At 42.5% G+C, this 22,360-nt stretch overlaps 1 protein-coding gene across 1 annotated transcript in view; it reads right to left on the bottom strand.

Moving 5' to 3' along the window:
- PCSK7 (proprotein convertase subtilisin/kexin type 7) overlaps positions 1-22,360 on the bottom strand; it is a 104,274-nt gene that overhangs the window by 62,375 nt on the left and 19,539 nt on the right. The window contains 7 exon segments of the mRNA XM_089670139.1: positions 6,227-6,394; positions 10,691-10,791; positions 15,115-15,253; positions 15,729-15,783; positions 17,452-17,542; positions 18,326-18,491; positions 18,600-18,734. Of these exon segments, the coding sequence (XP_089526265.1) occupies positions 6,227-6,394; positions 10,691-10,791; positions 15,115-15,253; positions 15,729-15,783; positions 17,452-17,542; positions 18,326-18,491; positions 18,600-18,734 (855 nt within the window).

Genomic DNA, 22,360 nt, shown 5'->3' with positions numbered 1-22,360 from the left:
GTAGTCATACGATCCCGCACCCCCTGGAAAAGTACAAACGGACTCTTCCAGGGCTGAGCAATTGTCCTAGTAGCCGATAAAAACAAATAGGAAGCCAACCGCTGCTGACGAGCCAAGAGGCCCGGTATAGGGCAATGAAGCAAAGCATACCGAGCATTCCGGCGTATAGAGAGATGGAACAAAGTGAAAAGGAGGCCAAACACACGAGACCAAAAACGAACCAACCTCGGGCATGACCACCAGATATGCAGTACATCGCCACGATGGCCACAACCCCGAAAACATCGATCACTACAGGCAGGGTTAGCCTGGGCCAGACGAGCCGGAACCCAGTACCAACGAAACAATACCTTGTAGGCTGCTTCCAGCGTGGTCGTATTAAATGAACATTTAGCTATGAGGGACCAGGCCCTACTTCAGTCCTCCGGATCCACAGCCACTCTCAGGTCGCGTTCCCACTGAACAACATATGAAAGAGAAGTGTGAGACGAGTGTCTGTTCAAAGCTGCGTAAAGAAGGGAGATAAGGCCCGGGGCGCCCGGGTGCTGCTGGCAAAGCCGTTCAAAGGCAGATTTCTGATATGGGAAAGCAGAAGTGGCCCTCAGCGAAAGTAGCCAGTGCCGAAATTGAAGGTACCGAAAAAATTCCGCTGGGGGAACATCCCGAGACTCCCGAAGGACATTCCAGGTGGGAAAGGACCGAAAAGTCAAAAAGTGTTGCACCTGTGAGAAACCATGAGCCACCCACCAAGAGAATGCCCTCGGGTGATCTAGACCCGGTGGGAAAAGAGGGTTGTTAACGATTGGAAGCAAGGGCAAAAAGGGTGACATCAGGCCACTGGAGTAACGTACCGAGTCTCAGACTTGTAGGCCATGGCGCAACATCGGACTCAGCGCCATAGGGCGCAGGGCAGGGGGAAGCCATAGGAGTGTCGACAGTGCGATAGGGGCACAATTAGGTAGTTCCAGCAGGACCCAGAGAGGAACATCGGAGGAAGCATGCAACATAGACAGCGGGGCAATCTGGCTCGCCTGATAATACTTAGTTACATTGGGTACCCCAAGACCACCCTGGAGTCTATGAGCAAAGAGCGTCTTTCTAGAGACTCTGGGGTGTTTATCGGCCCAGATAAAACGCATAAACTTCGCCTGAAGCAACCGAAGAAAGTGAGGGGGAACCCGCACCGGGAGGGTGCGAAAATAATACAACAATTTCGGCAAGATGGTCATTTTCACTGAATGAACCTGTCCTATCCAAGACAGGTGCGGAAATTGCCAGGAATGCATAAGAGAAGATAAAGAGCTAAGCAAAGGATAATAATTTGCAGCAAAAAGGGAGTCATAGGTGAGGGTCAAGCGAATACGCACCAAGTATTCCAGAGAAGAGGAAGCCCACCGGTAAGGGAAGTGGGATTGTAGGCACGAAACCAAATCTAAAGCCAAAGTAATATTGAGAGCGACGGTTTTATCCAAATTGATACGTAGACCCGAAATCAAGGAGAAGCGCTCAAGAACTCGTTGCAAGTTAGGAAGCGTCGTCAGAGGATTAGTAAGGGTCAAGAGGGCATCGTCCGCAAAGAGGCTCAGCTTAAACTCCTGTCCCGCATATGGAACCCCCGATATATTGCAATCGGTCCGGAGCGCTAAAGCCAGTGGCTCAAGCGCTAGGGCAAAGAGCGCCAGGGAAAGCGGGAAACCCTGCCTCGTCCCTCGCCCAACAGGAAAGGGATCCGAGAAATACCCAGCGTATTTAACGGAGGCCGAAGGAAAGGAATACAAGACCTGAATCCAAGAGAGAATAGAATCCCCGAAACCCCAAAGAGACAGCACAAACCACAGATATTCCCAAGATAGAGAATCAAAAGCTTTATATATGTCCAAGGACAGTAGGAATCCTGGGATTTTCCGTTGTTGCAGAAAATGTATAAGGATGGACCACCTTACGGACGTTATCACCCGCCTGCCTCCTGGGGACGAACCCTACTTGGTCCCTGTGGACCAAGCTACACAAACATTTATTGATGCAAAAACTAAGGATCTTGCCCAATATCTTCAGGTCTTCATTAAGAAGAGAAATGGGCCGGAAGGCTTGTGGGTCTTGGACATCGTCGGTCGTCTTAGGAATCATAGAGATATGTGCCCTAAGTGCGTCCGGAGAGGGCAAAGAGCCCTATCGTAACTCATTGAAATAGGCCGCTAAAAAGGGCGCCAATAGGGCTGAGAATTTTTTATAACAGAGACCGGAGAAGCCGTCGGGACCTGGGGCCACGGTGGACCGTAAAGATTTGATCGCTTGGAGCACTTCCGGTACGGTGGCACCAGCATTGAGGGCCGCCTGTGCTGCCTCGGTTAATCCGGGAAGATGGAGGTCTTGAAAGAATGCCTCTGCCTGGGCCACAGGGAAAGGATCCGGGGCAGCATAGAGGCGCGAAAGGAAGTCCGAGAATCGGGAAACAATCTGCTGGGGATTAGAAGTACAGCCACCTGTGGAAAGTCGAATCGGTTTATGGGGCTTCCCCACAGAATTGAGTTTCCTGGCTAGCATGGGACCGGGCTTATTAGCGCAGGAATAAAATTTATGTCTGGTCCAACGCAGGGCCCGTTCCGCCTCCGAAGAGGCAAGGAGGTCCAATTCTGTCACCAGAGCGTCCCGAGCGCGTTTATGGGCCACGGATGGAGATGACTTCCAACGCGCATCCGCAGAGGCCAGGAGAGAATGAAGCTCCAAGAGTCGGCGTTCCCGCTCCCGCTTCCGGACTGCAGCCAGCTGTATAACATGACCCCGCATCGTGGCCTTATGCACTTCCCAAAGGGGCACTGCTGAAGAGACCGATCCAGAGTTTTCCGCAAAGTATGTCCGTAAAAAGAATTCTATTTGTTGGCAGGTAGCCTGAGTGGTCAGCAAAGAGTCATTGATGCGCCAATGAAAAGGGCGCCGTTTTGACCCAGAAAGGGCAAGGAGGAGTACCAAAGGATCATGATCTGACCAGGGTGAGGAGGGAATAGTTATCCGCTGGACCGAGGGGAGCTGCTGGACCTTCATGAATATACGATCAATTCTACAAAAACTGTCATGAGGATTGGAATAGAACGTAAAGTCGCGTTCAGTTGGATGAAGTTCCCTCCAGACGTCCGCTAGCCCCGCCGTCCGCAAAAGAGAGCGCATACGTTCCTCTAGCACCAAGTCATGAGAGGGGGTCGCTCCCCGTGAGTAGCGCCTATCCAATGTGGAATCCAAGGTAACATTCGAATCCCCCATAAGAAGAAGAAGACACTTAGAATGTCGAGAAACAATGGTGCAAAGATGCGAAAAGAATTTATGCTGGAAACGGTTAGGCGCGTAGTAAGAGACAAAGGTAACCTCCTGGTCCCAGAGGGTGCCTTGCAGAAGCAAATACCTGCCCGTGGGGTCCGCTATATGCCTAGAACAGACAAAGGGGAGATTGCGTTTAAAAGCTATCAGAACACCCCGACGCTTCTCAGGAGCCGAGGCCGTGTAAAAGATGGGATAGTGAAGTGAAAGAGAACGCGGAGCGGAGGACTGAGAAAACCTGGTCTCCTGTAAACATACCACATCAATTTGTTGCGATTTGAGGTGATGAAAAACTTTAGCCCGTTTCTGAAGCCTTGAACATTTTGTGAATGTATTTTCAAAAGGGGCGAGGCCATGGCGGTACCAACGCAACACGCTCAGCAGAAAAAAGCCCAAAGCAGCCAGCAATCTCCACTCCCAATGGCGATCGGACCATGGCGTCCCGGAACCCTGCAGAAAACAAAAACGAAAAAAAACAGAGAAAAAGAAAAGAACAAAGAAAGAAAAAAAGACACAAAAAGTATACATAACAGTGCAATTGTGTCACACCAATGGTGACGTGCATCCTACACATGAAGGATACAGTTAGGGGTAACTCTACCACCGGACACATGGCTGCAAATGAAAACATCAAAACAGAAGCCCTCAGAGGGCAAAAAGGCAATAAACATAATATAATGTAGTAAAACTTAATGAAACTAAAAGTCCCAGGAGCAGGGACCTCCGCGATAACCTCCCCATAGGAACCCAGAGAACCATAGGGGCCAACCCCCTTCCACCCAACCAGGCCCACCGGGTCAACCTCCCACCCCGGAGCCCGAGGAGCAGTACCAACCCAAAATGCAAACAAACTGGGGGAGCCCCAAGGGCCAAACTCACGGTCCCGTCAGAGAGTTCATCGGTGAGATGATACATGGAAAATCCAGGACGCATCTTCAGCCCGGAGAAGAACAGGAAGGACTTGATCGCAAAGGGGTCTGAGAAAGGGCCCTCTTCCTATTGGACGACCGCTCCCAGATGCGGCTCGGAGGAAGCGGCCTCGCCGGTAATCCAGATGAATGAACTGGCCTCCGATCCGCAGCCTCCGGCGAAAGAAGGTGTAAGGATTCCAGGAGAGAGTGAGCCACCCATGGTGTAGCCACAGAGTGACTGCGGCCCTGGTAGGTGAAGGTGAGGCGGAACGAAAAGCCCCAGGCGTATTTAATACTATGTTTCACCAGGACCGAAGTGAAGGGCTTCAACTGGCGGCGCTTTTGAAGGGTGGTCTGGGAGAGGTCCGCGAAGAGCTGATAGCGATGCCCCTGAAAGCTGAGATCAGGTTTATTTCTGGCCGCCAAGAGGATGGTTTCCTCAGTGCGGTAATAAGTGAACTTGATGATAATGTCTCTCGGGGGCCCATCCGGTCGTCTGGGGCCCAATGCACGATGTATGCAATCAAATTCAAGACGGTCAATGGGAATGGCGGGCGTCAGCTCCTGGAACAGAGCAGTAGCAGTGGAGGTAAGATCCGTAACCGTTTCCGGGATACCCCTTAACCGCAAATTGCCACGGCGGGAACGATTTTCAAAATCCTCAAGCCGTAGCAGCGTGTCCGCCAATTCTTTCTTGAGGTCGCATAAATCCTGTTCGTGATTTTCAAGGACCGTAGCCGCAGCATCCATTTTATCTTCAAGGTCGTTCGTCCGGCTGCCCAACTCCCGAATTTCCCGTGAGAGACGGTCGGCCAGCTTGGAGGTGGCGGGGGACAATACAGATTGTAACATAAACTGGAAGCAGCGCAGGAGCTCAGCATTCCGCAGAGATGGCATGGGAGACTGCTGGGATGGCTCCAATGGCATGGGAGACTGCTGGGACGGGTCCTCCACACTGCCATGATCCGACCCACCTGCAGATGGTGATGGCATGGAACCCAAAATTGCGGCTGGGGCTCCATTTAAAGTCTCCGGCGGGAGCCGCGAATCCGCGGCCGGGGTCCTGGAAGTGGTCGGCGGCCAGCCCAAAATCTAGGCCGCGGCTTCAGCCGCGACCTCCGGCGGGTAGGCCGCAAACTCCGGCGCCGCCCGCCGGGAGCTGGAGGCACGGGCGGCCGGCGTTTTTTTGCCCATCGGGGCACCAGGGTGACAAGGGGCCAGAGAAGGAGCAGGGGGACCCCCCGAGGGGCAGAAATCGGCCGATGTGTCCGGCGGCCACAGCACAGATCTAGAAGGCAACCATCCTGGTTGCTGCTCACGAGTGCTGACTGCTATTATTTTGAACACAACTGTATATATTTAGCAGTTGGCATGGAGTTTAGCTTTAATAAGAATTCAGTTAAAACCCAACTTCATTCAAACTTCGTCTTTTTTTACTTTCGGACACAGTGGGGGAAAGGCTAGAACCCTTGTGTCCCCCTTACTTCCTGGAACTCAATGTACACAGATGGAACAAACTTTTATAGTAAAATGGTAAAGGGTTAAAACTTGCAGTCTGTGTTGTCATGCTCTAGTGACAACTGCTCCCTTTACTTTACTGCTGTCACAAGGACAGGAAATAAAGTGAACTCTTCCCAAACAGGGTCATGAACAGAAACAAAAAAAAGTGGCAGAAGTATTTGCTGTTCCCAATTCTATCCTACCAGACAGCATTGGCATGTCCTAGACCTCCACAGCAGTTAAGTTACAGTTAAGTCTAATACACACCTTCTGCCGGCTTAAAGGACAACAAAGAAACAGCAATGCACTTTTGAATGACCGCTCATTCTGCCAAGAAGCTATTTTTAGGGCAAATTCTGGTAGTTATAATAGATGCATTTCAAAATAAAATTAACAATTTTAATGAATATTTAATTGCCATTTAATTGAAAACCACTGGAACCTCAGTTCAATGTTCGGTAGAATTAGTCAAAAGAAGAGTAAATAAATAACTCTTACTGTACCTTTGTTGCAGTAAATACGATTATATGCTGGATATCTCTCCATGTCAGGCAAGGTCGGACCTGCAGCATCAAAGCGATCATTCCTGCAGCAATAGGAGCTGCTGCAGAAGTTCCTGTGTGGCCTTCTGTGCAACCTGTGCCTTTCTGCAGGTCCCAGTCTGAAGTCACCTGCAAAAATACAAAAGCAAGCACTTTTTGGTCTAATTCCGTTTCAGCTTAATTTTTATTTTTTGCAGAGTCTCTTTTCTTGACCATAACAATTATATTTGTGCTTGACAAACTGCAGATAAACAATTTATTAAAATCCAAAGGATAAAATGTATACATTGCACTTACATTGATTCAATAGTAACAAGCATTAAAAACCACCAAACCAGGAAGTACCGCTGGATATGACGTCACTACGGTTCTGCAACTGATGCGTTTCACCCCTCCCACAGGGACTCTTTAGAGGTTCTCTGAACACACCCAGTGGGAGGAGCAAAATGTGTCAGGGGAGGAGGACTACAGGTCCCAGAAGAACCAGAATGTCACTTCCACCTAAGCACATTTGACTTGTTGAATTATAAAAGTCCACAGAAGTTGGGGAGTGATTGGGACCATTGGTGGGGAGCACAGCGCATGAATTACAGGATTTCATGAAGAGCACTTAAGCACTTTTTGGAAAATATTAATACCACTTTCACACAAGTTACAAAGGACTTTATTGAGATATATTTTTATTATTATTATATTATTATTATACAGGATTTATATAGCGCCAACAGTTTGCTCAGCTCTTTACAATATAACGGGAAACAATACAGCAACAATACAGTTCAATACAAGAGGGATTTGAGGGCCCTGCTCCTTGGAGGGCTAGTGGTACAAAAGGTAGTAACTGTGGGGGATGGACTGGTTGGAAGAGTAGAAGATTCCAGTATTAGCTGAGGGCAGGATAGGCTTCCCTGAAGAGATAGGTTTTCAGAGATTGCCTAAAAGTGAGCAGAGTAGGCGATAGTCTGATAAATTGGGGTAGAGAGTTCCAGAGGATGGGGGAAGCTCTGGAGAAGTCTTGGAGAAGAGCATGGGAGGAGCAGACAAGGGAGCTAGAGAGTAGAAGGTCTTGAGAGGAGCGGAGAGTACGGTTAGGGTGATATTTAGAGACAAGATCAGTGATGTAATTTGGGGCAGAGTTATAAATGACTTTATACGTTATTATTAGTGTTTTGAATTTTAGCTGTTGGGCAACGGGAAGCCAGTGGAGGGAATGGCAGAGAGGGGTGGCAGATACAGAACGGTTAGTAAGGTGGATGAGTCTGGCAGCAGCATTCATGATAGACTGAAGAGGGGATAGCCTGCGATGAGGTAGGCCAATGAGGAGGAAGTTACAATAGTCAAGGCGAGATATAACAAGGGAGTGAATAAGTTGCTTAGTGGTTTCCGAGGTTAGGAATGGTCGTATCTTGGAGATGTTGCGGAGGTGAAGTCTACAAGATTTGGACAGTAATTGGATTTGGGGCTGAAAGGACAGATGAGAGTCTAGGATTACACCTAGTACCCTGGCATGAGGGGAGGGACTGATGATTGTGTTATTGATCTTGATGGAGAAGTCAGGGGAGGGGGCACGAGCGGGGGGGAATACTAAGAGCTCAGTTTTGGAAAGATTAAGTTTGAGGAAGTGGAGTGACATCCATGCCGATATGTCACTTAGTAGGTTAGTAATGCGAGTGGAGACTGAAGGGGTAAGGTGAGGGGTAGAAAGATAGATTTGTGTGTGATCAGCATGGAGATGGTACTTAAAGCCATGGGAGTTTATCAAGTGACCAAGGGAGGAGGAGGTGTAGATAGAGAAGAGAAGGGGTCCAAGGACAGAACCTTGAGGGACCCCTACAGAAAGAGGGAGTGAAGGGGAGGAGGCAGCATTATAGGTAACGCTGAAGGAACGCTGTGATAGGTAGGAGGAGAACCAGGAGAGAGCAGAGTCTCTGAGGCCAAGAGAGTAGAGTTTTTTTGAGGAGGAAAGGATGGTATCAAAAGCCACAGAGAGGTCAAGCAGTAAGAGCACGGAATAGTGGCCATTGGTTTTAGCAGTTAGTAGATCATTAGTGAGTTTTAGTAGGGCAGTTTCAGTGGAGTGTAGTGATCGAAAGCCAGACTGTAAAGGGTCAAGAAGGTTGTTGTCAGTGAGGTGGGAGCTCAGGTGATTGTAGACTAAGCGTTCTAGGAGTTTAGAGGTAAATGACAGCAGGGAGATGGGTCCTAAGTTGTTCAGGTTGGTGGGGTCCAGGGAGGGCTTTTTAAGTATGGGAGTGATGTGCGCATGCTTTAGAGGGGAGGGGAAGGCACCAGTAGAGAGGGAAAGATTGAAGATGTGAGTGAGGGAGCATAGGATGGAAGAAGAGGGTGACCATAGTAGTTGTGACTGGACAGGATCCAAGGGGACAGGATCCAAGGGGGCAGGTAGTGAGACGGGCTTCTGAGAAAACCTTAGTGACCTCTTCGGTAGTAGCAAGGTCAAAGGAGGAAAGTGTTGAGGGAGGATTAGTATAAGGTATGCTAAGTGGGATGGATGTCAGTGCAGTAGCGATGCCCCTACGAATTGCATCAATCTTGTTTCTGAAATGATTTGCAATCTCATGAGCAGTGAGTGAGGTACTAGGTGGAGGTGGAGAAAGTAGAGAGTTAAAAGTAGAGAAGAGATGACGAGGACTGGATGAGAAGGTATTAATAAGAGTGACAAAGTAGGCTTGTTTGGCAGCATGAAGGGAGGACTTGTATGTTAAGAAAACAGATTTATATAGGGTGAATGCTTGGTGGGATTTGGTTTTACACCACAATCGCTCCAGCACACGACTATGTCCTTTAAGATTTCTGTTTGTTTTGCAATGATGAGGAGACTACACAGTGCAGTGCTCTTATATTTTTGATTGTACATTTGTGAGGGTCAGCACCCTTAATACGAGCTGCAGCCACTTGACATTTTTTGCTGGACTATCTTAATTTTTTTGTGGTTTACGCTATTTGTTTATACAGTTTTTATGTTATATTTTATGGTGTTATCACAGGTTGGTAAATTTACACAAAGTTTATAATCCTGAGCACGGGACAAAAAAATCTTTAATTACTCTTCCCACTTAATCCCCCCAACTCAGGATGCTGGCTCCTGGCGGTCATTGACTGATCCATAAATTCCACCCGCAGACTCAGAAAAAGAGGGGAAGCCACTCACCGAGATAAAAGTCTTATTCAAGTTTTTTGAGTAATCCAATATGCAAACTGTTTTGTCTAGTTCACAGAAGGTCAACACATTTCACTCCTTTGGGAGGTTACTCTTTCTGTGAGTTAGCATATTGGGAAGTTCAGTAAACTTGAAAAAATGTTTTTTGTAAATTATTTATGTTTTCAAGCAGTAGGGGGTCAATTCTTTAGTACATGGCAAATAAAGAGCAACCCACAGTTGTTGAGTAGTAGTGAATCACAACAGAAGGTTTTGAAGTTAACAGCCTAGATATCTTTTCTAAATAAAAAAAAAAAAAAAAAAAAAAAAAAGAAGGATGTGGTGGTCCATCTTGCCTATGAGGACAGGAGGTAGTGAGAAAGGGCAGTAGTAGCAAAGGGATGATGCTACTATATGGTAAATCTGTAGATATTCCTGTGTGGTGATAATGGGTATTACAGACATTTACTAAGTGTTATAACTTTATCACTGTTATTGTGAAGGGTTGATAAGCCAAAAATCATCTGGAGGCAGTGATAGAGAAATTTAATAATTTCCTCAATATTGTGGCTCACTAACATTTAAGAATGCCTCCAAAACTTTGGTTAAAGGGCTATATGAGGAGAAAGTCTGATTACCTTAAATAACAAGGAATGTGCCTACATGGACAAGTCAGCTCACTTTCCCTTCCTTAGAAGGTCATGATGTTGTTTGCTTGAGGCGGGGGGGGAGCTTGCGGTAAGCATGCGTCTGTTGTGATCATCAGCCACGCCATATAATGGAAGGACCCGTGGCGGACAACAGCATCTTTAGTTACATATTCTTGTTATATTTTCGTTATCTTTATCTGTATCTGCCATTGCTTGTAATAAATGTTTATTTATAAGTAATTGTGTGATCTCTCTTTGCACATATCAAAAACAACCGCAAAACATAACAAAAACAGGCAGAATACAATGATAACTGCTAGTTACTATAGCCGCCAGCAGTGATTATTCGTGATAAACCCTACAGGCTGGCTGTACTGAAGTCGATTGATGGATCAACTTTAGTATAACCAGTCTGCCCATAGATGGATTGAATCTTGGCTGGTCCCTGATGAACTGGCTGAGATTTCAACCATCTATGGCTAGCTATAGTTTGCAGAGGTAAGAACAAAAACACAAATTAGATCAAATCAAGAAGCTGAAATACCCAGTCATTTAGACCTTTTGAGGATACAGGATTTAAAGCAGCAGGAGGTACTAAAATAGTTGACAACTTACAATACTCCTCATCTGTCTGTCCCCACTGCTAAAGGTCACTGCCAACATTGAAGCACACTCTTCTGCATAGAAAGGCATTTTACCAGCTTCATTAACAGCACCTGTAAACATACATTAAAACAAGACTGAACTAAATACTCCAAAAAACATTTAGAATACACAAATACCAAAACTCATATGTCAGAGAGTGAACGGTACCAAAACCAAAAACTTACACTTGTGCACAGTGTGAATGTGATGTTGTATCTGAAAAATACAGCAAAAAGTACTTAAGTGTACATCAACCTTTAGACAAGGCCAAAATTCTCAGATAAGGAAAGCCAGACTTTAACCACTTGCCCTCCTGAGGATTTACCCCCCTTCCTGACCAGGCCTCTTTTTGCTATTTGGTTCTGCACAATTTCAACTGGTAATTTCGCGGTCATGCAATGCTGTAACCGAACAAAATTTAAGTCCTTTTTTCCCCCACAAATAGAGCTTTCTTTTGGTGGTATTTGATCACGAAAAAAGACCGAAAATTTTTAAGAAAAGAATATTTTCTACTTTTGGCTATAAAAAATATATTGTAAACTCAAAGTTAGTTATAAATTTAGGCCAAAATGTATTCTGCTACATGTTTTCGGTAAAAAAAATCCCAATAAGTATATTGATTGCTTTGTGTGAAAGTTATAGTGTCTATAAACTATGGTATACATACTGCAATTTACGACATTTTTTTGCTATACAGCGCTGCACTAGTTTAACTGAGAATTGCGGGGTCATGCAATAAAATTTATGTCCTTTTTTTCAAACAAATAGAGCTTTCTTTCGGTAGTATTTGATCACCTGTGCGCTTTTTATGTTTCGCGCTATAAACAAAAAAGGACCTAAAATTAAAAAAAAAAAAAAAAAAATGATATTTTCTCACTTCTGTCATAGAAAAATATCCAAAAAACTCAAATTTCGTCATAAGTTTAGTGCAAAATAAAATCTGCTACAGGTTTTTGGTACAAAAAATACCAATAAGCATATATTGATTGCTTTGTATGAAAGTTATACTATCTACAAACTATGTTATAAATAATGGAATTTACACAGCTTTTACTTTCTGACTGCCCATCACATTTCTTGAGGTGCTAAAATACCAGAACAGTAGAAACACCCCCAAATGACCTCTTTTCGGAAAGTAGACACCCTATGCTATCTGCTGAGAGGCACATTGTGTCCATGGAAGATTTATTTATTTCCACAAGTTTTTTGAAAATGCCAAAAAGATTTTTTTTTTTTAACACAAAGTTGTCATTTAAATGATATATTGCTCACACAAGCTATGGGTATATGTGGAATTACACCCCAAAATACATTCTGCTACTTCTACGGAGTATGGGGATACCACATAAGACTTTTTGGAAGCCTAGCCACATACAAGAGCCTGAAATCCAATGACCACTTTGAAAGCCTGAAGGTGCGTAACTTCCTCATTTCATTTCCTCACTACCTATCACAGTTTGGAGGCCCTGAAATGCCAGGATAGCAGGGGTCCTGTACTTGGCTAGACTGCCAAAAAGTCTCTCACATGTGGTATCCCCATACTTGGAAGAAGTAGCAGAATTTATTTTGGGGAGTAATTCCACATATACCCATGGTATGTGTGAGAAATAAATCATGTAAGTGACAATTTTGTGTAAAAAAAAAAAAAAAAAAAAGTCGTCATTTTCCAAAAACTTGTGGTAAAAAAAATAAATTATTCTATTGACTCAACATGCCTCTCTGCAAATAGTTTGGGGTGTCTACTTTTGGGGGGTGTGGGCATTTTATGCCCAGCATTAGAAAATTATGCCACAATCATTCTCTCTTCTAACCACCTGAAGACCAAGCCTTTTCTGACACTGTTCACATGAAAAAAATCTGTATTTTTTGCTAGGAAATTACTTTGAACCCCCAAACAATATATATTTTTTAAAGAAGACACCCTAGTGAATAAAATGGTAGGTGTTGTAATTTTTTATGTCACATTGTACTCGCGCAGCAATTTTTCAAACCAAATTACAAAAATACACACTTTTTTTACTTTTAATGCACTAAACACAATATATTGGCCAATTACCTGGTAAAATATAAAAGATATAGTATGCCAAGTAAATAGATACCAAACATGACATGCTTTAAAACTGCGCATACCCCGTGCAAATGGCGACAAACTGCATGCATTTTTAATACACATAGGCAACGCTTTAAAAGCCTTTACAAGTTACCATTTTAGATTTACAGAGGTCTAATGTTAGAATTACTGCCCTTGACCTGACGTTCGTGGCAATACCTCACATACATGGTGCAACCGCTGTTTACATACTGTCACAGGGTCATGGGTGAGCGCAGGGGACGAGGATGTTTTTTTTTTTTTTTCTTTTTTTAAAGTTATTTTGATTTTTTAAAATTATTTTTACACTGCCCCTTTCATGTTTTTTTTATCACTTTTAATGCTATCACAGGGAAAGCAAATAAGCCCTATAACTTCAATGGGCATGGTCATATATTCTTTTTTGAGAAATCTGGGGTCTATCAGACTCTAGATATCTCCTCTGCCCTTACATGATCTAATCAAACCAAGATCGGTGTGATCAGATGCTTTCCCAATTTACAAATGACGCTGTTTATATCCTGTGAAACTGAAGTGATGAAATGCTCGCAGCTTCTGATTTCTTAGACTATAGAGATGATTGGCACCATTCCGGTCTCCAATCAGCTCTATGGTCAGCTGGCAGAAACACCGGCTGCATTCTCAGGTTCCCCCGATGGCACAGGGCTGCCCGAGAAGGCAAGGCAGCGGGGGAGGGGGGCACATCTTCTCCCGTTGCTTGTAAAAGCAATCCTGTAGCTAATTAGCCACTAGGATTGCTTTTACGTGAAAGCTGATCGCCACCTGAAAAAAACAATACCAGGATGATGCCTGCAGCCTGTAAGCAGCCACATTCGGCACCATTGTCGGCAAAGCACAGGAGGATTGCTGACTGTCTAGAATAGACTACTGTTTCTAATCAATCAGCAATTGCAATATTGCATATAAGAAACATTTAAGTTTTTATACATAGTAACCAAGGGATTTCATTTTTAACTAGAATTCCACTTGAGCAAATGTGTGTCACCAAATATATATCATGGTGGTATTGCAGCAAACTATTGAGAACTCCAGGTATTGTGGGTGTTTTCCCTTTATTGAGCACTCTTGGGAGATGACTATTTTCAGGAATTTTTGATACTGTGAATAAAAATTATATTTTCATCATAACAAAATATATATATAGAAATGATGCCTTAAAAGTCCATCTTTACTTATCTGAGAATTTCAGTATGATCTAATTAATGTGGTACCGTATGAAATCCACCAAAAACTTAGAATTTTATGGTCCTTTTGAGTGAGACTATTGCAGTGTTATGCTGCACATAGAACATTTCAGCAAGGCCGCTGACCACTACTTAACAATGTTGTTTTATCTAAAGGACAAGTGTTATCTAAAAACAAAAGACTGAGGTTCCGCTGTTTGTTTACATTCAGAGGTGCAAGGCTTCACTGCCTTGGCCGCACCTGCAATATAGTCCCTCGAAGACTTTGATTCTTTATTATCATAATAACAACACAGGATTTATATAGCGCCAACAGTTTGCTCAGCGCTTTACAATATAAAGGGAGACAATACAGTTCAATACAAGAGGGTTAGGAGGGCCCTGCTCCTTGCCAGAGATGACTGGAGATGGTCCAATAAAGGACTTACATTGCTATATGTGGCCGTTGAACCAAGGTAAATATGCATCTATGGAGGAGGAGGGTGGGTAAGTTAGGTCTGGGACAAAAAGGAGAATGCATTACTATTATCTTTAACTTATTTTTATTGTGTATTGAAGGTCTTGCCACATAAACATGCTGCACTAATCGCACACTCTGCTAACAAACATTTTAAGTAAATGTATAGTGTTGTTTTACATATGGTTTCACTTTATATAAGCAGGACTAAAAAATGCATTTGGTCAGGTAAATATGAAATATAACATATAAATGTACTGTATACTTGCTCCCAGAAAGGAGGAGCTATAAGTTTTTTTCCAGGCTCTCCCCATCTCCTGTTGGAAAAAGTCTGTTTACAGAGCCCAATAGCTCAAGATGAATTTTTTTTTTACACTGTTAAATGACTCGGGGCAATGGCTCCTCCTTCTCTTCCCCCCTCTATCTGAGGTTTAAATGAGACAGTGTGAGCCCGAAGGCAAGCCATTATTGCCGAGCACTTTGAGAATACATTGTCATGTATAAAATGTTTGACAACATAAATAGAATATACATAGTAAAAAACGATAAAACGTCACTTTAAAAACATGAATTTAAAAAACAAATAAAACTGACCCAAAACTAATGTAGCTTCCCTTGGAGGTAATAAATATACTTAATTTACCTATAGTGACAGTATAAATAGAGTTGGCATATCCATCATAATTACAGTTGTCATTGTATTGGCCTCCATTACCACTGGCCACTACAAAAATGCTTCCAAATCCTTTCCGTCCAGCAATGACTCCGTGCTGCAGGGCAGCCTAAAGGTGGGAGGAAAAAAAAAAAAAAAAAAAAGACGACATCAATACCATATATTATTATATTACAGCTACAAATATTCTTCTGAAGAAAAAAAATAAAGAAATGTACTGTGAGCCTGACCACTTGTAAAGTCTCCCAATTCTAACCTCAGTACTCCACTCATCGATGTTGTAGAAAAAAACAAACCAAAAACAAACAAACACGAGATAACCACTTCATGGGAGAGTATGGGTTTCTATACATTTAGGGGGAACTAGGATTGCTATAGAGGTTTATGGTAATGGATACATGCAGTAGATTCTAAAAGAGAAATGTTGGTTAGGAGGGGCCACAAAATTAGAACCTGAATATCATCTGAAACAAAGGTCTGTTTTGCACCATATAGAGGCAATTTCTATTTAGTTTCAGGTTGTTTCTGGTTACATAGAGAAGTAATAAAATTTTTAGAGTGGGTAAAAAAAAAAAAAAAAGTACCTTTCCCAGCTGATGAGGTCCATCAACAGTCTTCCCATCATCATCAGGGCCCCAGCTTATAAATACACAAGAAAAAAAACCACACACATTCAGTAAGTTTAGGAAAATCATGCTCTGTGTAAAATTTCCACATCAGGAGTTTTACTTTAACTGGTTGCACAAAATACTTTGTCTTACAAGCAATATCAAGAGAAATGCAGAGCATGACACGTCCCCGATACCTCTGTAATCCTCATGCCGTTGCTTGTCTCACTAAAATGCGCTCTGCCAAGACAAGCTGCAGCTAGAAATAGACCCTCTCCTTCTCAGCCATTGTCAGAACGACCGTGGAAGAAGGGGAAGGAGGCAGGTCAGACCTCATAACTAATAACTAGGTTTAAAAAGCACTTAGAAACATGGAGCAAAAGTACCACATACACTTTGTCACATAGGGGACATAACTGTAAAAAAAAAATATATAAATTCTTCCTTAAAATCCCCAAACATTATATTTTCTGAAAGCAGAAACCCTGTAGAACAAAAATGGGGGCATAATTGTCAACCGCAGCAACTTTGTCTTTCACAGTTTTACAGGTTGCGGGCAGCAGGGCTGGATGGTGCGCCTGCGCCTTCTGTCTGCACCTAAATGTTGGAGTATAATGCACTGAGGATAAACACCCAGTGTGCATGTGGAAGAAAAATCATTCATTTTTGTTTTTATGCTATGTAAAGAACTGTTAATTTATTTTCACCTTTTTTTTTTTACTTCACAGGGGACCAAGTTGTCCTCTAAAAACACCTGTATATGCTGGCTGTAGCTGCACCCCATTTTGAAGACCAAATTGTGAGTGTTCCTGTGGAGGGAGGTACAGCCAGCACAGAGCCCTGCCTCCCTCTAAGCTGAGTGATCTGTCACTATTAGGACTACAACAATCAATCACTGCAGCTTGTTCATTCATAATAGTGAAAGATCATTGAGAGTTTGGCTCAATGTAAAGTATCTGTTCTGAGTGTGTATGAGCAGCTGCAGATACGCGCAGTTAAGCACTGAGCAAACTGTTGGCGCTATATAAATCCTGTATAATAATAATAAGATACATTACACAGAGGCGCAACACAGTGATTTTTTTTTTACTATTTTGAATGAACAAACAGTGCTGCTCATTTAATAACAGTAAAAGATCACCCAGAGCTGAGGGTCTCTGTGTTTCTATCATGACTGCTTGTACACATCCATAGCCTGGATGATGGATCATAAAGCATTGCAGCACTGTGTCAGCTTTCACTATTTAGGAACGAGCGATCCAACTATTCACAGGGCTGTGTACGTTTAAAAGAACTGATAGACACAAAAGTGCTGCCGGCTGTGTGATCTGTGTTTGTGAATGGCAGCAATGGTCTCTGGAGCATCCCATTCTGCCAGAGACCATAGCTGTCAATCACAAACTCATCTCCTTTCTAGCAGCATTGGACATGGGGGAAACTTGTTTGACCATGCTGCTTGGGAACGAAGGAATGGATTTGAACATGACCAAATACTATATGCACTAACAAAATTAAAAATATATAACTTTTTCACTCTCTGTGGGACCCAGTGCATTTAATAGTTGGTCGTATTCAAAATCTGATGATCACCAATAAAAAGTCTGCAAATCAAAGAGCATCAAAGACAATAAAAGAACCAAAAACTATGTCAACGTCATCCGTTTGATCAACGGCTATAGTAGATGTACGGTTTTATCACCTGCAACTGTAGATATCATTGATCTGATAGTGTTTGTTGAAAGCAATTGCCTCCATGCTGTCGGTGAGAGGGCCGTCGAGAACTCTGATTCCTGAAATAAATAAATAAATCAGTATAAAAAGTAATAAAAAAAGAGGAAACATATGTAGATGCTGAGACAGGGGTCATAACATTAACAGATATTCAGCAACTGTTAGGAGAGCTCCCAGTTATGAAAACTGTCTCAATAACCAAGGAAGATCTTCTAGTGCACAGAAATTAAACCATAGCAGTCAGTCACCAGAGCAGACTGACAGTCACCACTCTCTGCTCAGAGCAGCTGTGAGAACTCAGCAATCAGTGGTCAAGTAATTGTCAAGTTCTCGCACTTAGAGCCAGCGGGGGACAGATGCAGTATCAGACCGATGCTGCATCCACCTAGGTAGGTATAAATGATGAAGGGGGGGTGCAGGCAGGGGGAGTCCACACTTCTCTTTTAAGGTGCAGTGCAGCCTTTATATAAACATTTCTCAGTAGCTTTTGCCATCTTGTACAATCCGACCTTACAATGCAGAGTAAAGGTTTTTAAACATCCAAGGCAGAGATGGCAATGCCTTTTTCAGATTCTTTCAGGTCGGACATCCTCTGCCTGAATTCACACATTATTGTCCATCATGGGGTGTATCACACGGCTATTATTGTTGCTTTTTCATCTTCATTACAATGGCTAAGATCATCAGTAGTACCCACATCTGCAGGGAGGATGAACAAGTAACACAGATAAAATGGGAAATTTGTCCTGTCTTGGCATGCAGAAGTAAGCCTTGTGCAGAGAGTAAAATTTAGATAAGCCATGCATCGAAGCCAATTTTACACATTGTTTATACTGACAAACCTGCAATTTTGCTTCCATAGGCCACACCAACTGCACAGAAATTATTGTTGGGCACTGCTGCAATTTCCCCTGCACAGCGGGTTCCGTGATGGTTGTCACTAAATTTGTCAGGATGAGGCATGGGGTCTGGATCATTGGAGTTGAGGTCATAGCTACCTTCCGGACTCTGGAGAAGAGAGTGTTTCAGTTATGATTTTTCATTACATATACTCTATTTAATTGTTATGCTGTTATTGTCCTACATCATAAAGAATTGTCAGCTGAAAATTCTCACATAATTTGACTGAATGTCCTGGTTTGTGTATTGGACACCATCATCAACAACCACCACAGTGACTCCATGGCCAGTAACATTTCTTTCCCACACACCAGTAATATTAATGTCCATTCCAGGGTAACGAGTATTGTTCTGCAGAAAAACACATCATAAAGAGTTATGCAAGTTAGTATTAAAAAACTGCAAGAACAAATGACACCAAAAACACAACTGCCCTAAAAGAAGGCTAACCAAGACCCCATTCTCCCTCATGGGACTGGATGAAGCTGTGCATACTTTACCTGCGGTCATTCTGACAATGACGTTCAAATGAAAAACCCAACTGAAGCATCATGCCTATTCACATTACAGTGCATATGATACAATCTGTGGATATAATACGCAAAATAGCAGGAGCGCTGCCTCAATGTATGTTATATGACATGAAAAGCATGATTAAATAATAAACAGTTGTGAAATAAAGTCCTAAATATGAAATCAAGTGAACAAAAATCCCTTTCACATCCAGAAGTTGATAAGTGCTCTGTGCTCCCCGCCTGTGTGCCCCCTCACTCACCAACTTTAATGGACTCTTATGGTGAATGAAGAGTATTTCACGCTTTTGGTGGGGCATAGGAAGTCATGCTGGAGCTTGTAGTCCGCCTGATTAAAATGTTGCTCGTCATTCCCAGTGATTCAAATGTAGGAAGTCATGCTGGAGCTTGTAGTTCTCCTGATTAAATGTTGCTGGTCATTCCCAGTGATTCAAGCTGATATATATATACACATGTAGGGAACGGAGAGAGGCATTCAAAATAGTGTAATTCCATTTATTAGTAAAAGCAGACACACGGATATTGCATATATCTATCGGCTCTACATCACTGGGAATGACAAGCAACATTTAATTAGGAGGACTACAAGCTCCAGCATGACTTACATTTGAATCACTGGGAATGACAAGCAACATTTTAATCAGGAGGACTACAAGCTCCAGCATGACTTTCTATGCCCCACCAAAAGCGTGAAAGACTCTTTTCACCATAGAGCACTTATCACCTTCTGGATGTGAAAGGGATTTTTGTTCACTTGATTTCACATTTAGGACTTTATTTCACAACTTATTGTTATATGTTCATTATTTAAGAATGCTTTTCATGTCATATAACATACATTGAGGCAGCGCTCCTGTTATTTTGTGTATTATATCGAGAAGGTTGTACCTTTTATAGGAGCAGCAGCCCAGTTTTTGTTTTATATTGAGTGTGCACTACTGGTGTATCCTAAGCGCATGTGATCATTATCTATCACAATCCGTGGATAGGCTGTTCATACATGGCTAAGGAAATGAAAACATATATCCAGATAATCAATACTGAGAGATATATGTATGCCTTCATTGCTGACTTTTCCTAGAAATACTAGCTCCTTGTCAGTCATACTAATTCTAATACTTTTTGATTGACTGACCTGGAACAATTATGCAGATCAGGAGTTCCTATTTCACTGGCTGCATACTTTTTCCAGGATAGTTCCTAAATCAATAATATAACTAGATACAGCCAGGCACCTAGCCCGGGTAGTCAGCATTAGTATTCTACGATTTTCTTTTACGGCTTGTTTACACTTACAACTAGTGTTTTTACCGCCCCTAAATCACCCCTTTTGTGCATGGGCAGAGGTCAGGAGTGTACACAGGCCACTACAGGAATACTCGTAACTCTCAGCAGGTGGTACCAACCGACAAGTGTGACCTATTAAAGTGAATGGGAATATGCTGCAATAACATGGTTGCGGCGTGGTTTTGTGGTATTTAGGGGTTAAAGCAGGCAGTGAGTAGACAATACAAAGCCTTGTCATTGCTTGTCTAATGCTGTCTGACATGCGATCCGAATGGGAAATCACTTTTAAGAGAGCAAAGCATGTGTAAAGAAGCATATTTCCATTGAAGCCTGACATAAAGGATAACTAAACCTAAAAACAATGTAATAAATCATGGCTTACTGCAGCTGCAGTGCTTGCATTAGTATTATCCTTTCAAGTCAGAACATTTTCAGCAAGTACATAAAAATACCTGTTGCTCTTGCCAAAAATATAAAGTTCTTAACCACTCCTGTAAGTATAACAGAAAGAAGAACAAAATCTAATTTTTGTCCTGTAAATAGCTTATCCCATAATGTAATGAACGACGACAGACCTTTTGAAGTCCATAGAAATACAAAAAGGGGCACCAGACAAACACTGGATAAGAGTCCAAGATAAGTTTAATTGTTGATAAAAAAAGGCTTATAAAATCATCTGAGGGCAATACCACTCCCCCTTCATCAGGGTTCAAAACTGGATAAAACTTGGATGGACTAAGAGGAAAACTGTGACTTCACAGATCTATATTACAACCAGTATTGACTTCTCTTCATGGAGGAACAACTATACATAATTAGTGTGGCTGAAAAAAAGACACATTGGTCAACGAATAAAAAAAAAATAAAAATACATTCATACATACATTCTTATACCCACAGTAAATGTTAAAAAAAACCAATAAAGCATGATCCAATTTGTTCCAGCAGTGGAAAAAAATTCTTCCTGAACCCCCAAGAGGCAATCAGATATTCCCTAGATCAACTTTACCTATAAATATTAGTATCCAGTTATATTCTGTGTATCTAAGAAAGAATCCAGGCCTTTTAAATCTACTGAACTGCCCAGAACGCTTTTGAGGGAGTCTATTCCACATTTTTAGCTCTCCTGTGAAAAAGCCTTTCCGTATTTGGAGATTAAATCTCTTTTCCTCCAAATGTAGAGTGCCCCCTTGTCCTCTGTGATGCCCTCAGGGTGAATAGCTCTACACCAAGTTCACTATATGAACCACTGATGTATTTATACATGTTGATCATATCCCCCTTAATCTCCTCTTCCCAAGAGAGAAAAAAAAAATCAGTTCCTCTAATCTTTCCTCATAGCTGAGCTCCTCCATGCCTCTTGTCAGTTTGGTTGCCCTTCTCTGTACTTTCTCCAGTTCCCCAATGTTCTTTTTATGAATTGGTGCCCAAAACTGAACTGCACATTCCAGATGAGGTCTTACTAATGATCTGCTCTGGGGTAATATGATATCTCTCTCTCTCTGGAGTCTATACCTCTTTTAATACAAGAGAGGATTTTGCTCGCTTTAGAAACCACAGCTTGGCATTGCATGCCATTATTAAGCTTGTGATCTACCAGAACTCCCAGATCCTTCTCCACCATTGATTCCCCCAGTTGTACCCCCCTAGTATGTATGATGCATGCATATTCTTAGCCCCCAAGTGCAGGGCCTTACATTTATCAACATTAAACCTCATTTGCCACATACAGTGGATATAAAAAGTCTACACACTCCTGTTAAAAGGTCAGGTTTCTGTGATGTAAAAAAAAGATAAAGACAAATCATTTCAGAACTTTTCCCACCCTAGTGTAACCTATAAACTGTACATCTCAGTTGAACAACAAACTGAAATCTTTTAGGTGGAGGGAAGTAAAAAAAATGAAAAGACAGAATACAATAAAAAAAAATTATTCCCCCATCCACCTTGAATGTATGGATGAGGGAATCAGATCATTTTCTTTTGTTCAACCAACTGGTTGAAAGAAAAAAAAAATAGCCAGTGTATGGGCTGCTTTATTCAGACACCTCACCTAAGGACTGGTAAACTGAAATATATATATATAAAAAAAAAAAAATCAATCTACTGTAACTTTTGTTTAATAGTATGTGTTTCCTCCTTTGAGGGTTGGTCTCT

Source organism: Staurois parvus, unplaced genomic scaffold (assembly GCF_062004578.1).
Source record: "Staurois parvus isolate SC_StPar_1 unplaced genomic scaffold, SC_StPar_1.0 ptg000087l, whole genome shotgun sequence".
Lineage (NCBI taxonomy): Eukaryota > Metazoa > Chordata > Amphibia > Anura > Ranidae > Staurois > Staurois parvus.
Note: the sequence above shows the minus strand (reverse complement) of the source record. Positions and strands in the feature narration are given on the sequence as shown.